This window comes from Hypomesus nipponensis, chromosome 9, assembly GCF_054491055.1.
Source record: "Hypomesus nipponensis isolate SF chromosome 9, ASM5449105v1, whole genome shotgun sequence".
Lineage (NCBI taxonomy): Eukaryota > Metazoa > Chordata > Actinopteri > Osmeriformes > Osmeridae > Hypomesus > Hypomesus nipponensis.
In genome coordinates, this window is record NC_140369.1 from 9,874,299 (window position 1) to 9,889,871 (window position 15,573).

The 15,573-nt window shown below is 43.4% G+C and overlaps 1 protein-coding gene across 1 annotated transcript; it reads left to right on the plus strand.

The window, feature by feature from the left end:
• Nucleotides 1-5,571: 5,571 nt before the first annotated feature.
• LOC146272790 (nuclear receptor subfamily 1 group D member 1-like) lies at nucleotides 5,572-15,040 on the plus strand. Its single transcript, XM_084705688.1, has 8 exons — nucleotides 5,572-6,294; nucleotides 10,256-10,576; nucleotides 10,693-10,781; nucleotides 10,896-11,040; nucleotides 12,367-12,893; nucleotides 13,034-13,219; nucleotides 13,330-13,540; nucleotides 13,654-15,040. Exons 1-8 carry the CDS (start codon nucleotides 6,279-6,281, stop codon nucleotides 13,848-13,850), a joined length of 1,692 nt encoding a protein of 563 aa, XP_084561814.1. The 5' UTR covers nucleotides 5,572-6,278; the 3' UTR covers nucleotides 13,851-15,040.
• Nucleotides 15,041-15,573: the final 533 nt, after the last annotated feature.

Genomic DNA, 15,573 nt, shown 5'->3' on the forward strand with positions numbered 1-15,573 from the left:
GCACAGCCTGTTGCATTCCGCCTCCCTCCCTCTTTTTTCCGTCTGTAACTCCTTTACTCTGTCGTTCTCTCACTCAGTGTCTCTCTCTATCGCCACCCTATTTCTTTCTCTTTCTCTCTCTCTCTCTCTCGCTCTCTCTCTCTCTCTCTCTCTCTCTCTCTCTCTCTCTGTCTTTGTCTCTGTCTCTGTCTCTCTCTCTCTCTCTCTCTCTCTCTCTCTCTTTCTCTCTTCCACTGAAATCATTATACACTTTGATTCACAAACCCTGCCTTTGTCACGTGATCCAACACTTCAAATATACAGCACATTTTTTACCAGCCACAGAATGCCTGAAGGAACGGAAAATAGGGTCCAGAAAGCTTAGGTTTCAGCTCTCTGCCCACCCCCTCTCTTTCTTTCACCCTCTCTCTTTCTTTGTCTCTTCCTTTTACTCTCAGTTCTATACTGGTGAGCGTTTTTTTTTCTTTTCTTGACTTTATCCATATTAAGCTCATGCATCATCTTCTTCCAGTTTCAGTGAGCTGAAATGTTGACTTATCAGCATTCACCAACAGTTTTGACACAAAACAAATGTTGAAACAATAACAATACATAACATTATGCAGAATCCATATGAATTACATACATATGAACTTGAGTCAGAATGACTTATTCACCCAAGCCAAGGTCTCTGAGTTTCGTGAACTGATACAACTGCCTAATTACTATTTGGAGGTGAGTCACAGAGCACACTCACCGCCCTATTCCCTCACCCCCTAAACTCCCTCACCTCTCTCCCCCCTCAGCACCCCAGCACCTTCACCAGGCTATCCCCTTTCACACAACATGTGTGTCTGAGTGTGCACACATGTGCCCTTACACACAGATATAAACACACGCACACACATACACATAACAAATGCTTTATGGGAGATATATTATTGCACCTCTACAGACTCAGACATGCGTTTCAGAAAGTTGTAAAATGTCTGCTTGTATGGGAATCAGAAAAACAGCAACTTATGTAATACCCTGATCTGAAATCTTTCTCAGAGACAAAAGGGCCTTTCTCTCCAGCTCTCTGTTCTGTAGCTGAAGCCTGCTCTGTTCCTCTTCTATTTTCCTACGCAAATGTGCGCTGTGGTTTTCTGGGAAGGAAGCATTTGATGGAGCTGCAATGAATCAGATCAGGCCCATGGAATACTGTACCTGTCTTTTTTCCTGTCTGCCTGTCTGCCTGCCCTTCGGCCTGTCTATACACGCTTCTATAGATGAAAGACCTGAACCCCAGTCTCCTACTGTTTGACAAGAGCCAGACAGCTTGTGTCCCATGTAGAGCAGTCGTCTAAAGGCCAACAGACAACCACATTACCAGTACAGTGAGTACAGAGTAGACTTACGGCTGGTCTCCAGTCTATTCAGTATGCATATGTGTGTGTGTCAAGCTTTGTGTAAGGTGTGTGTGTGTGTGTGTGTCTGTGTCTGTGGGTATCATACTGTATCCTCTATTCAGCAGTAGCATCTGAGAGGTTAAAGGTTAGTGGTGTTTGTGTTTCAGTGTCAGTGGAGTGTGTGAGGAGAAGGGAGAGCAGATTTATGGTCTGACAGTGGTTCTAACACCCCCACCCTTCACTCTACTATTCACAACTATCTGACAGATTCACCCCACCCCCTCCCCTTGCCACAAACGGCCCCTGTTGTGTCGTAATTACCAAGATGGATCCAATGGATAAGGGTCTATGGTCACATCCATGAGGGAAATTATATTCTGTTCATTCTGTTAGTCTAAAAAATGGTAGGGGCCAAGAGGAGGACATTTGCTGTTAGTGAGGTTTTTTAAAGGTAAAAATGACAAACGAGAAACACATAAAACATTTGGAGACATACTGGAACTGGAGAAAGATGTAGAAGAGAGCATAAAATGTGGGAGTGCATAAGTGACTTTCTGGAGAACTAGAAAAGGGGCCCCTTTTGGAAACCAGCAGTGGAGAAACCGCAGAATGGTGTGAGCCTAGGGCTGGAGAGAGGAGGAGGGATGCAAGGAGGGAATAGAAAGAGAGGGAGGGAGTAGAGAGGCAAAAGAAGAAAAGAAGGGGTGGAGAAGGAGGGGTGTAGACGGCAGGTTTTAATCAGCAGCAGGCTGTTGGTAATGAGATCACTATCCCACTGCTCTCAGATTGATGTCATGTGAAGCTCTGTGGCACACGGTGAGGCATGCCGAGGACGACAGGCATGAGTATGCACACAAACACACACATACATACTCTCTCACACGCACGGATATCTGCCCACAGAGCTCACAATCCTCACCAACCCCCACCTATTACACCCAGAAACAGACTGTGTGTCGCAAAAAAGTCTGGTACAATAACAAGTACACACACACACGACATACGATGTTACTCTTGTATTCTAACAGCAGGGCACAAGAATTGAAAAACACAAACAAATAAAAACACAGCACAACCCTTCACAAACCCATGTATGAATCTCTCTCATCCTCCCCACCTCCATCCCTCTATATCTCCCACCCATAAGAAGACAAAAACAAATACATGAAGAGCACACTGTCCCAGTGACAGAAGGTTGGAGACTTTGTTGGAGACAAAAGAGCTCATTCATTCTATTGCCCTCAAACACTGTGCCACTTTAACACATATGAACACAAAAAGATACAGTCCACTCATTCATGCACACAATACAATTACAATTCACAAAAAAATATTATTTTTATTTTAAGTACACCTTTTCCACAAATTGATTTGACTCTTTGCCTATGTGTATGGTTCCAGCAGTGTGTGTGTGTGCATGAATGCAAGTAATAGAGGGAGAAAAAAAGAACTGCATATTCCACTACATGTGTGTCCAATGAGAGGTGAAAAGTTTTCCTATATAAACTCCCCAAAAAATCAACCATGATGTCACAATGAACCTGCAGTGAACCCACCTCTGTCAACTACTATTACTGTCTTACTCCACCTCCCTTCTTCTCCTTTTGCTTCCCTCCTCCTCTACATGCCCATACACTGCTCACTACACCTTATCACCCTCACTAACTCCATCTTTATTCTTCAATGTCTACACAGCATACATCCTTCTCAATCTTTTTCTCCATAGCTTTTCTCCCCAGTTGTACCCCCCTCCCACAACTCTGTACGATCATGTGGAAAGTTCTGGTCTAACAAAGACTTGTCTTAATCAGAACAACCTGGCATATTTTGCCAAAGGACTGCACTTATGGTAATTCAATCAGATATAGAAGGAGAGGGAGAAGGGGGGCACCATGAGGGTAGCAATAAGTGTAAATCAGGGAAAATACGGGATTGAGAAACACAGGGGGGAGGAAATAGGACAAAAGGGGAGTGGGGAGGGGTGAGTTTAGGGTTGAATGGTTAAAAGGCAGTTTGATCCACATGTGCAAGTGATTGTCTAATTACAGCAGATATGTGTGAGCACTTTGGACCAATGGAGAGTTGTTGTTTGGAAAGAGAAATGGAGGTGATTGCAAGACAAACTGCTTGCAGAATGATATAATTATATAATTATGAAATTATATAATAGTAGTGACTGGATAAAGGAGAGCTAAAGTGAGATCAGGAATTGCATATGGTTGCAAGGAAGGCATGACACTAGTGTTAAGAATTAATACATTAACTTATTAAGACATCAAAATAATTTTCTAATTGTATTCAATCTTATTTATTGCTTAAAATACGTTTTTATCAGTCTTAATGTTTTATCCTCTTTCACTGTTGCTCTCTTCTACACCCCTTCTCTCCTACCACTACAACAAAATAAAGGTAAACAAATTATTTCACTGGGGTAGTGGAGTTTCTCATTCACCTTTACACTCGGGCCTTCTTACAGGAGGTATGTCTGTCTGCCTATCTGTCTTCATCCTGTGCAAGGGAAGATGATACTTGTAAATGCCGTGCGTGTATTTGTGAGTGTGTGTGTCGGTGGACATCTGTGTGTGTAAATGTATATGTTGGAAGTTGTTTCTGTATGTTTCTGTTCAGTTGCAAAACTCACTGCTCTCTGTAATTATGAACATACCATGTCACAACATGTTCTGACAAACTTCCTACTCAGGACCTCACCTTAGCACAAATATGTATGTTCCTGCACACACACAAGCTGCACACATAACATTCACGCACACTCATATCTATACACAACACATTAACAAAATAGACAGAGCTTGACAGCTATACAGACTGACACTGAAAATACCTCCTCTCACAGGTATGGTTACTCAACTTTTTGTTTGCTAACAGTGACACTTAGTGGTAAAAAAGTGAAACTCGCAAAAATAAAAAGGGGAAACCTGAAATCAACACCAGCTTTGTACAAGGTTTTACATGTCCAACAGTCTCAGAGAGCAATTTAAGGCTGGCACTCGTCAGAATCAGAATCATAAAGGGTTTTAATCGCCATGAAAGTTTGCACAGACAAGGAATTTACTTTGGCAGGAAGGTGCATACATTCAACATATAGGAATCTCAAATCTTTGCCATATTGCAATTTGCACTATGTTACATTGTTACATTGCGTTACGACACAATGTTACATTGTATAACCTCTTTGCAGTTATTTATATATTGCCAGCTAGGTACATTTGTGATTGGGGAAATAGCACGTCCATAGCTGACAAAATATGTAGGCTAAATTGGTCATTTTGTCTCAGGCAACAACAAAAAATCTGATTTTCAGCGCACAGAAGTGTAGTCATTATGTCAATGGACTCATGAAAGGTGGACTGCGCTAAACGTTATACTGTAGTCTAGGCTATAATGTATATTTGCTATGACCACGGCGAGGCGCTGTTTTAATAGCAAAAACACGTGACGGGCAAGCGTCTTTATTTTCATCACGTTTTACTGTTCTTGTCATGAGCGTTAATTCTATACTATCCCAAGTCTATGCTGTACGTAGGCTATCATATGTGATCAAACTGATCAAAAATAGATATTGCTAGTAGGCCTATAGCATTCACATTTTGAGATTACTGGTCATGACCTACATATTAGCTATGGCTTTGTCTTATTTACAACCAACCAAGTTTACGTGTTTTATTGTCTAATATATAACTTCCATTCCCATATAGTTTATATACGAAACACTCAAATATACGCCTATTCCTATATCCTAATAGCACCCCGCCCTCTGGACGAAACTGAATGACCTATATTCTATATTAAAATCCCTCTCTCCACCAAAAACGTGAGCGGTTACGATGCGTCTATAAGGACATCCCACATTCTGGCAAGTTCTGTTGATCAGTCTCATGCTTCTAGCGTACAAGTAGCCAAACTCCTGTTGACCCATAATAAGTATGTCCCTGCCCATTTCCGATGTTCAGAGAAGACCCGGGGCAAACCATGCTACCTACGAAAGGCAGAACGTGATGAAGGGGCAGAGGGAGGGTGGAAGCTGTAGTCACGGTGAGGACCGCCCATTCCGCATGTGCTTGCTCTCCTTTCCCCATCCCTTCTATAACCAGGCACGGCAAATTTGCATAAAATGTGTGTCAGTAGGACATCGGGCTCGGCAGCTCACATGCCGAGCGCACATGCAGCTGGGCTTTACCAGCATTCCAATGCCGAATGAGTCCAACTGTCTCGCCTCCACCAATGAAAACGTGAGAAATAGCGGGGATAGAAAGGGAGGTGGAAAAAATACTTTGAGAAAGCGTGACACTAGACGAGATAGGAAGAGAGACAGAGTGTAATCCCTGTTTGCAGCAAGTGAGGTTGAAGGGGCAGAAAGGGGGACAAAAACTGGTCACATTTCTTAAAACGTCTGAAAACGTGCTGGTTAGAGTGGGCGCGGTGTTGACTATTAATGGGAGGGTGTGTTTAAACTACTTCCACACTGTCTGGGGATGTTTATTGTCACTGTACACTGGCACTCAAGTTGAATATTAGGGATTCTTTTTCAAAGAACTCTTGTTACGTTGCAGTTATAGTTACTGTACACCACAAGCTCCAAGGACACCAACAGAAAGACAGACGGAGGCACTCAACCTGTTCGCGTTTACGCACTTCGGAGGCAATTTGTAACCTTTTTGTCCACTGAATATTGAGATTTTGATCTTTTTTCACCAACCACCTTGACAGGACACCAATGCCCTGTGCACACTTTCATTGCTCAGATCTTTGGGATATCCGGTCAATGCGCTGGCGGTTAATAACTCTTTCACCTATATTAACAAAACTCTTTATTGACGCACAAAAACAACCGACACAGAACAATTTAATTACTACTAAATAATAAACAACAAACAACAACACAGAACCATGGACAACAGCCCAGGTGAGTTTAACTGAGCAATGTACAGGATTCTATACTGTATGTATATGATGTAGCCTATTTGGAAAGATGCTATTTAGTTCAGAACGTATTGCCTGTGGCTATATTTTAAACATGAATTGCAACGAGAACCTTGGAGATAAGACTTGTGGTTTTCATTGTGCACCCATATTATGAAACAATTAGGATTTCGATGACTGTTATGGTAGGCTATACTTGGTTGTAGGTTCACATAGAGGGGAATTCGATCCAAGTACTTATATGTCACAGCATCCTTGCGACATCGAGCAAGTAACCTTGGTTTTGTTTTGCTTTCAATAGCACTTATGTTCACCTAGCCTAGCTGTATAGTCGACCTCAAACGATCTTTCTGATCATGTGTTGTATGCTGCTTGTGGGGTCATGACCAGATGTGTTTAAGGTTATTTGCTGCAATCTAATCAAATCACGTTGGGTTCTTTAAAAGTAGCTTTTGATATTAACTTCTTTTCAGAGTGGACTCACTGACTCAAAAAACAAATATGTTTTCTTTTGGATCGTAGGCTTGGGTAATGGCCTGTCATTCATTTACAACAGTCACGGTCACCGGCTAGTGACTTCTCATACACTTTTTTTCCTGTTCCATCTCTTTACTCGTGTACGACAGGCTTGTAAGGGTCATCTCGCGACCTTTCACAAACATGAGCCACTGCCAGAATACTTCAAGATGAATTAGTCATTGCGCCTTCCTAAACAAGCAATTAGTAGCCAAATATAATTCGTTCAGTAGCCTTAAAAGACATGTAGCCCTTGGTTAGCTGATTCAAAAGTATTGCTCAATCTAATGCAAACAGTTGGGGTGCCCTGACGCCCACATATTAGGCCACATGCCAGGTTGGTTGATTCAGACACAATAACGACGTATACGGCATTATTCTCCCAATGTGATTATAAGTAGGCCTAGTGTGGTTAAACTTGTAATTTTTATTTTGCTATATTACTGCAAACTAATCACTGGCAAATATAGCCTTTTATTCTAACTCTAAATTCAGAGGTCCTTTTCATTGATTTCTTAAGATGAAAATGTGGTCAACAGTGTTGGGTAAAACTGGTTGTTTTTAAATATGCTAAAGAAATACATTTGAGTTTACTATCCAAGTTATGAGCAATAATGTAGAACGACCCACCCCTCTATGTCTAAAAACTGCTGCCAGACTTCATGGTAGCTGTTTTGATTATGGTGGGCGTCATGCGCATGACTAGAATGCGCACCTTATGCCGAGGGCCAAAAGCACGTGCAGAAGCCGAGGCATCCACGTGTCGCGCGTGATTCTCAGGCACCCCGCCTTCCTGGTATTTGTATCCTCCGTACTCTGTTCTCACACGAACAGCCTGATAGGGGACTCCGGCATACTTAGTTTGCAGTTAGTGAGAGGTTGGTCAGTGGGTCAGAAGGTTTTCACTTGCCATGTTTCTCAACCAGTGTACAGTATCGTTGCTACATCTCGCCGATACCAGACGAAGAGCCTAACTTGCAGACATTCAGGTCATTTAGAACCACATAATAACCTACTGAAAGTAGTTCCATACTGAAACAAAAACGACAACATAGCTCCGCAGAAACTACTGATAGTCCCAGGGAATAATAGGCTTAATTATTCAATTAAGGGAAATGTCTTTCAAATGATGTAAATTGGACAATATTGTTACTTTAATTACATTGAATTAAATGTCGCTGTTACACCACAATTCCAGTTAAATTCTTCATAAATGTTATAGAATACAATTAAACCATACATTAGAAAAAAAACGTTCTAATTTAATATTTAGAAGTCTTGCAGAATGAATGTAAAATGGGGTAAGAGGTCAATGAGAGAGAGAGAGGCTGAGGGAAAGGGCATAAGTATGACTGGATTGGAGGACTCACGTTGTCGGGGACTAATGCCAGATTAGCTGGAACACAATTATCTTCAGAAACACTGATGACTCAAATCAGGGACTGGGAGGAAGACTTCATGCTCTAAAATAGCAGGTGTCTCCAATTCATTTATATAATCATTAGTTATGTAGGGAAAACGCCAGAAAGGACATTGTAATAAAGGATTCAAGACAATTGTGTGTCACATAGGATTGACATACTTACTGAAGGTTATGTGCATGTGTACTGTATTCACAGTAGAACCAATTTTTATCATCTGAATTATAGATCTCAAACTAAGTTGTCTATCACGTGCCAACAGTCTAATGGCCATGCAGAGCTGCCTATAGACACATGGGAGAGGGATCGTGAGGGGCGTCTCCTTTCAAGCATTAGTAATGTAAACACACATGTCACCTGTCTCCCCTTGCATGCTCTCTAGTCCTGGACACATAAGGAGAGCTAGAGGGAGGGGAAGGAAAGGAGTGGCTTCAGCATGTTTTGTTTTTGTCCTTGCCTGTACAGCCAACTATGTCTTCACAGGTCACATGCACAGGCTACCTCTGTATGTCAGTGAGTACAAAGGAGGGGCTAGCCCAGAGCATAGCATCTGCTTGGTTAGCTCCAATTCCTGGTAACTGAATCTGCTACCACACCGAGACCACGTCTGAGAAACTGGAAAGAGTAGGGAGGGACTGTGAGAGGATGAGTGGGAGTGTTTGACTTGGGGCGGCTTAAGAGTGTTTGTGCATCACATGGGTAGGGCAGGGATGTGGGTGGATCTGGGGAGGGGATGGGGACATAGTGTGTGTGTGATGTATGTTAGATTGCGTGTGTTTGGGCTAGATTATTTTCAGACCCATCAGATTCAAGAAGCTCTCACACGCAAACAGAGAAGCCCACAGCCCATCCCAGTTATGACTCATGTTGACAGTGGAATTACCGACTCCAAAAATCAATACGTGCCTGCTAGAGTAAAACAGGGAGTTGAAAAAAAAGTATATAAATAATTCTTATTATTCATACATATAGACTAAGTCCTAGAAGTAAAATAACACGTGAGCGTGTTTCACTTTTATACCCTTAATATTAAAGGTCACATCTTTAGATAGGGAAGGTTGACATAATAACTTAATATTGAAAGGTGCTTGGTGATGGTCGGACAATTATTCTTAATGAACAATCTAATCAGTCTATCTGTTGAAGTAAAAGTATTGTGTCCATTACATTATCCTCATATATGTGACTCATTTAGACCTGCGATAAAGTGCCGTGGAGAAAATCAATCGTTCTTCATTCACAAGAGATTGTGATAGGCTATGTTGGACATAATACAAGCAGCAAGTCCACACTCGTGAAGCTTTAATTCACCGACCAAAACTTAAATCAAGTCACTTGTGTGTCGCAAAAAACGTGACCATTCACGTTTGCATGCCCTTTTTAGTTTTCCGGTGACTCAGTGGAATGCCTGAGTATAAACAGACGGTAGCCTATCCTGCCTTTCGCTCTATACTCACAGCTTTAAAGCCCCCTCTTACAAACGTGATCTCCCTGCTGCCTGTTATTGTACTGCGGCTGTTGTCTACACGGGACTGCGGAAAGCGCCTTGTGAGCACAGGCGGGAACTGTGTCAGGAGTCCATGTGAGTTGGCGGTCAGGTGGCTGGCGGTTTGAGAGGACTCTGGGCGCGTCGCCAAAAGGGGAATAGTGAGATGAAAGCGAGGAGGCGACTGGCTGGCTCAGCGTACACGTGAGGGCTGTCGCTCATTTCGTAGGCAGAGCACGATCTTTACAAAAGGGGAGGGGAGAAGGAGGGACTACCGAGCGTTGGTTATGAGACATTTCAATTTACGCTCGAAACTTCAGAGCCAATGATTTTTAACATGTTTTTTTCGGTAGATTGGACATATAAATAATTGCCTACTTAAGCTGTTTCCATATTATACAAGATAATAAGAATGAGAGTTTATTCAGACCAGCTAAATCAACCAAACGCTATTTGCCTTTTGCCATGTGACACCGAATGTGACACCTAAATATCCCGTCCTCTCTTTTGTGCTCTTCCAGGTGGTGTCATCTTATATGCGGGGTCCTCTGGCAGTGCCAGCCCCAGCCCTGGCAGCCCCTCCAGTGGGTACCAGACTCAGTCTCCCTCCTCTCACTCTCAGCCTTCATCTCCAGAGGGAGTTTCCTTCCAGGAGGTTGCACCTCTTAAACGGAGAAGGGAGCAGCAAGCAAGGTCCCCACCCTCCCCCAAATTGGTCTTTCAGTTCCCTGAGGTCAGCAATGCACCTACTGCAAGGACTGCTACAGTATCGTCTGCCCACCAGTCTTACACGCATCCAATGGTAGCCAAGAGACCCTGTGGCTTTACTGGCACTTTCACAAGTAAGCTATTCTTCTATTGAATATCTCTTTCTTTTTCTTTAATTTGTGGTCTCTGTATCTCTCTTCTAGCATCAAACATATTTGTCTAACCAATCCTTTTTGCTTTTGCTTTGCAGAGACAGGAGGCATGGTGCTACTGTGTAAGGTGTGCGGAGACATTGCATCTGGATTCCACTATGGTGTACATGCCTGTGAGGGCTGCAAGGTGAGGTCTCGTTCACAGACAATAACCCCTCCCCCTCCCTCCGACACACAGATGAGAATTCTCCTCTAATCTACTCCTCAACCTTCAACTCGTCTCTCCTCTCCTCCTGTGCAGGGCTTTTTCAGGCGAAGCATCCAGCAGAATATCAACTACAAGATGTGTGTGAAGAATGAGAACTGCCTGATCATGCGTATGAATCGCAACCGGTGCCAGCACTGCCGCTTCAAGAAGTGTCTGTCTGTGGGCATGTCCAGAGATGGTAAGAGACATGGAACATGGCGTGAAAATCATTAGAACACAGTCCATTGTTCAGTTATCGTGGCAGGCATCCAAAAAAACGTCTGTGAGCTTCTCCTCCAAGTGCTGTTTCCATGGTTACACATTTGAATGGCCAGTACCAGATGGAGATCCTACTAGACCGGTAGCCTAGCTTTCTAGCAGCATGAGATCGCCCCTTGCCTATTGTGCATCTTCCTTTCACTCTCCTCCTGCCCCTCTCCCTTCCTCCCTTGTTCCTCCTCCTCGTCTCCAGTCTCACCGTATTCCATTTGATTTATGGCAGGAGGAGCAAGGGTGTCCCAGTAGTCATCCGTCAAGCAGTCAAATCTGGTTTATTTTAGGAAACTGGGGCGCAATGCTCCTGATCACCCCCCATTTACACTTAAATGTGCTCTTTCGTATCTATTATTATTACTGCACAGACCTCGAAAAACAAAGCAATTACAAAATGCAGTTGTAATGTAAATCCTTAGAGAGCTAGGAGATGGTACAGTTACAGAGAGGCAGTCCCATCCATCTGTGCTACTGTACTACCTGCACCACTCTCCTGGGGTCTCACTGAACTAGGTGACAATAAATCATCTGCTTATCTGGGACAACCATATTTAGGTGACCCAGAAAGCCTAAGCACAAGAGAGAAGAATCAGACACTAATTTATCTTGTATTAAATTGCAGTGTCGTGCATATTGTAAACTTTAGTTTTTGTCCTTATTTTATTGTTTTGACATTTGTTTCCTATTTTCTTACTGGCGGCTCCTTTAATCTATAATTTATTGCATTCTCTCATTCTATCACCTCAATGCTAAGAACTGTCAGTCCTTTTCCTCCACCTGTCTCACCTCTTTACCTCTCCTCCCATGTTCGACTTCTACACTAGTCTTCACTCTGCTGCCGTAATAGCATCACATGCACTCCATCTGACCCACTGACCTACTTTAACATTGAAAAGAAACCTAACAGAGACCGAGAGGGATAAGAACAAGAGAGCAAGGAGGGAAGGAGAGAGAGAGGGAGACTTTGGGGGGATGTAGTGTTGCATTAAGTGGCAGGGAGCTATAAATAGGTTTGCCAGAGGGTAATTGTGGGGATTCGGGTGGGGGGGATTCAGATGGGGAGAGGGTAGGGGCTTCTACTGTGTAAATCCTTGATGATTACTGACTGGTTGTTTCTTAAAAAGCAAGGACAGGATAGCATTATCACTGTTTATTTGTGGGGAACTACATTATACAGCACAATATTGGATGTTCTTTGTGACATTACTTGAATTTAACCTGCAAACTTATCCTCACTTTGTCTTTCTTCCAGCCGTTCGTTTTGGGCGTATCCCTAAGAGAGAGAAGCAAAGGCTATTGGACGAGATGCAGAGCTACATGAACAGTCTTAATGAATCAGCCTCCATGGAGATTGACTCCTCTTCTTCCTCTGATGCCCCCTCCAGTCCAGAGAACCAATCCAATGAAGCAGTTTACCAAAACATGTTTAAGGACGAGAAACCCCCCAAGATGGCAGCTCTTAACAACAACAACTGCCCATCCACTTTCCGAAATAATGCAACCCATGATTCCATCTACTCAGCACACCAACACAACAACCCCCACCCTCAGGGGTACCAGACAAACTACCCCACACCTGCCAGCTTCTCAGTTGCCCCTCACAACAACCCAACTGCCAACAACGACAATGCTAGATATACCTTCGCCCAATCATCTAGTATGAGTCAGTGTCCAGCCAATGGCAACCAGTCTACTCAGACCAACCCAACCAATCATCACAGTGAATCTGAGAACCAAACTTCTTGTCCCTGGAAATTGAACGGAGGTGCCAAAGTGCTGGTGAGTTTGTATAATTTTACAAATATCTAAAACACAACAATATATCTGTCCCTTTAGAATGTTCTCTTTTAAATGATATACACAGCACTGAGCACATTTTAAACGAGTGTCTCTTTCCTCCCTCAATGCCTCCCTCCCAGGCGTGTCCCCTGAACGCCTGTCCCGTGGTCTCTGCCAGTCGGTCGAGCCAGCAGGTATGGGAGTCCTTCTCCCAGTGCTTCACCCCAGCTGTCAAGGAGGTGGTGGAGTTTGCCAAGAGTATCCCAGGCTTCCAAAGTCTCAGCCAACACGACCAGGTCATGTTGCTCAAGTCGGGAACCTTCCAGGTACAGTCATTCACAGAACAACCTTAAAGAGAAACTGTATGGAAAGAGTGTTTCCTTTTCCTGAGTGTTGCCTGTCCCAATACTCACCTGTGTTCCTGCTGTGTTCCCAGGTTCTGATGGTCAGGTTCTGCTCCCTGTTTGACCCCAAAGAGAGGACAGTGACCTTCCTAAATGGGCAGACGTACTCCCTGGCATCCCTGCGGGCGCTGGGCATGGGGTCCTTGCTGGATGCCATGTTTGACTTCAGTGAAAAATTGGGCTCTCTGGGGCTAGAACCTGACGAGATGGCCCTCTTCATGGCTGTGGTGCTGGTGTCTGCCGGTAAGAGAGGCATAGGAAAATGAAAAGAAAAAACACACCTACACACATGCTACACGTACAACCAACACGCAGTTTCATCATATTTAACACTCTGTCTCTCCCCTTCATCACAGATCGCTCTGGCGTAGCTGATGTAGGAGCCGTAGAGCTGCTCCAGGACAGTTTGATCAAAGCCCTGCGCTCCCTCATCACTCGCCGCCGCCCAGACGATAGCGCCCTCTTCCCCAAGCTGTTGCTGCGTCTACCTGACCTGCGCACCCTCAACAACCAGCACTCCGACAAGCTGCTGGCTTTCCGCATCGACCCCTGAAACCCTGGGGCTCCAGTCTAGAGAACCAACAAAGGGGGCGCATGGGACCACCCGAGTCCCTAACTAGGGGCAGTTCTTTGGGGAACCTCCTGGTGACAAGTACCCTTCACTCCAGCCCAGCTGTGAGGATGCTGAGATTCACTGGCAGCAATGTGGGGTCTGACGAGGTGATTGAATGAACTGAAAGACATCTCAACGGAAAATAGAGGACCTGAGGGGGTGACTCCTGAAGTCAACCCCCATATATAGAGCTTTCCAGCTGCTTCCAGATAAACTAATCTGCTCTGTGTGAGATTGGCCTCAAACCACCCTGCTGGTCAAGCTGGGGGACTGTCAGTGACTGTGAGTGCTCTGACGACCAAATGTTGAGTCTCTTCCTTCTCTCATTCCTCACAGTACTACATGTGTCCCTCTGTCTTGGTAGACAGACACGTTACCAGCATCAAGAGAGCACATACACTCTTCACGCAGAAAGGGAATATACAGCAACCTCTGTTTTCTTCCTACACATTCACCCTTACTGACAGGTTAAGCACTTTCCACACATGAACAAACCTCTGTGATTAACCAGTGTCATAGACCATTAGCTAAGTGTAACACACTATTAGACATCTATGTATGCACTGTTAGAATTAAGCTATTTTAAAACATTTCATCATGTTGAAAAATAATGTAGAAAATCATGAATTTAGGCTTTGATAAAAATGAATGCATTATTCACATTTCTAAGAATTGAAATGATGCATTATATTTCTGTAATCAGGGAGAACCTATTGGTCATTTTAGACCACAGTGTTGGGATGTGTATAAAAGTTATTCTGTTGTTGCACAAATTGTATATACTGTCATCTTTGTTTTCGGTTCCTACTCCATTTGTTTGTCGGTGCCTATTACTGTTTGAAGAGAAGCACCATTAGGAACTTCACCTGGAGATGTGAGGAGATCATGAGGGGATGTCAGAGGATGCACAGGATTGGTCCATAGTCTTCCTCTGATATGTACAAACAAAATCCTCAGTTTGACTGCAAAGAGGGAGCAAGCTCTGAGACGTGTAAATACTGTTTGATTTGAACCTATATTATTGAAATATAACTATTGTTGATTGATTGCATCACTTTGTGTACATTTTGTAAATGTTTCATGGTTAACTTCTTCCATAGAGAACCAATATTAAATGAGATTATATATAATGTTTCTTTTCCTCATTTCTTGTTCCTTGTCTACAAGCCACCGCATAGCACTGCCAAGACACTGTCATCTAGCAACAGTTGTGCTTCAGCTGATTACATGCTAGTTTTTCAAAATTATGAGACTTATTTTTGTGACAATGGAAAATGTAAATATCATTGAATATTTAAATTGCAACAGACATTTGAAAGTGCTTAAGATCACTAAGATATCCATACCAGAGTAGTGGGAAGGGTCACTAGTTGATCTATTTGTGATTAGGGTGACGTATCAGATATACTTGGAAATAAGTGGAGGCTTAGTGTGTGAAAAGACTCACAGTCCATGTCCTCATGACCTGGCCAAGCACATGCACAGAAAACAAATGACCAGGTGCATGAGGCGTCTGGAGCCCATCTGGAAATAAAACCGTTTGGCAGCACAATATCAGCCTTGAGCAATCTGAAAGCATGAAACAGAGGTGCTTGGTGAGAACAAGCACTCTTAAGAAGAGGACCAGGGCTACGCAGACACACAGACTACAGACATGTTTCAT

What these genes read in the sequence shown, in the direction of transcription:
- LOC146272790 (XM_084705688.1), top strand. An exon ending in TGTGGGCATGTCCAGAGATG is followed by an intron (nt 11,041 to 12,366) that starts GTAAGAGACATG and finishes TCTTTCTTCCAG; the next exon opens with CCGTTCGTTTTGGGCGTATC. An exon ending in TCAAGTCGGGAACCTTCCAG is followed by an intron (nt 13,220 to 13,329) that starts GTACAGTCATTC and finishes CTGTGTTCCCAG; the next exon opens with GTTCTGATGGTCAGGTTCTG.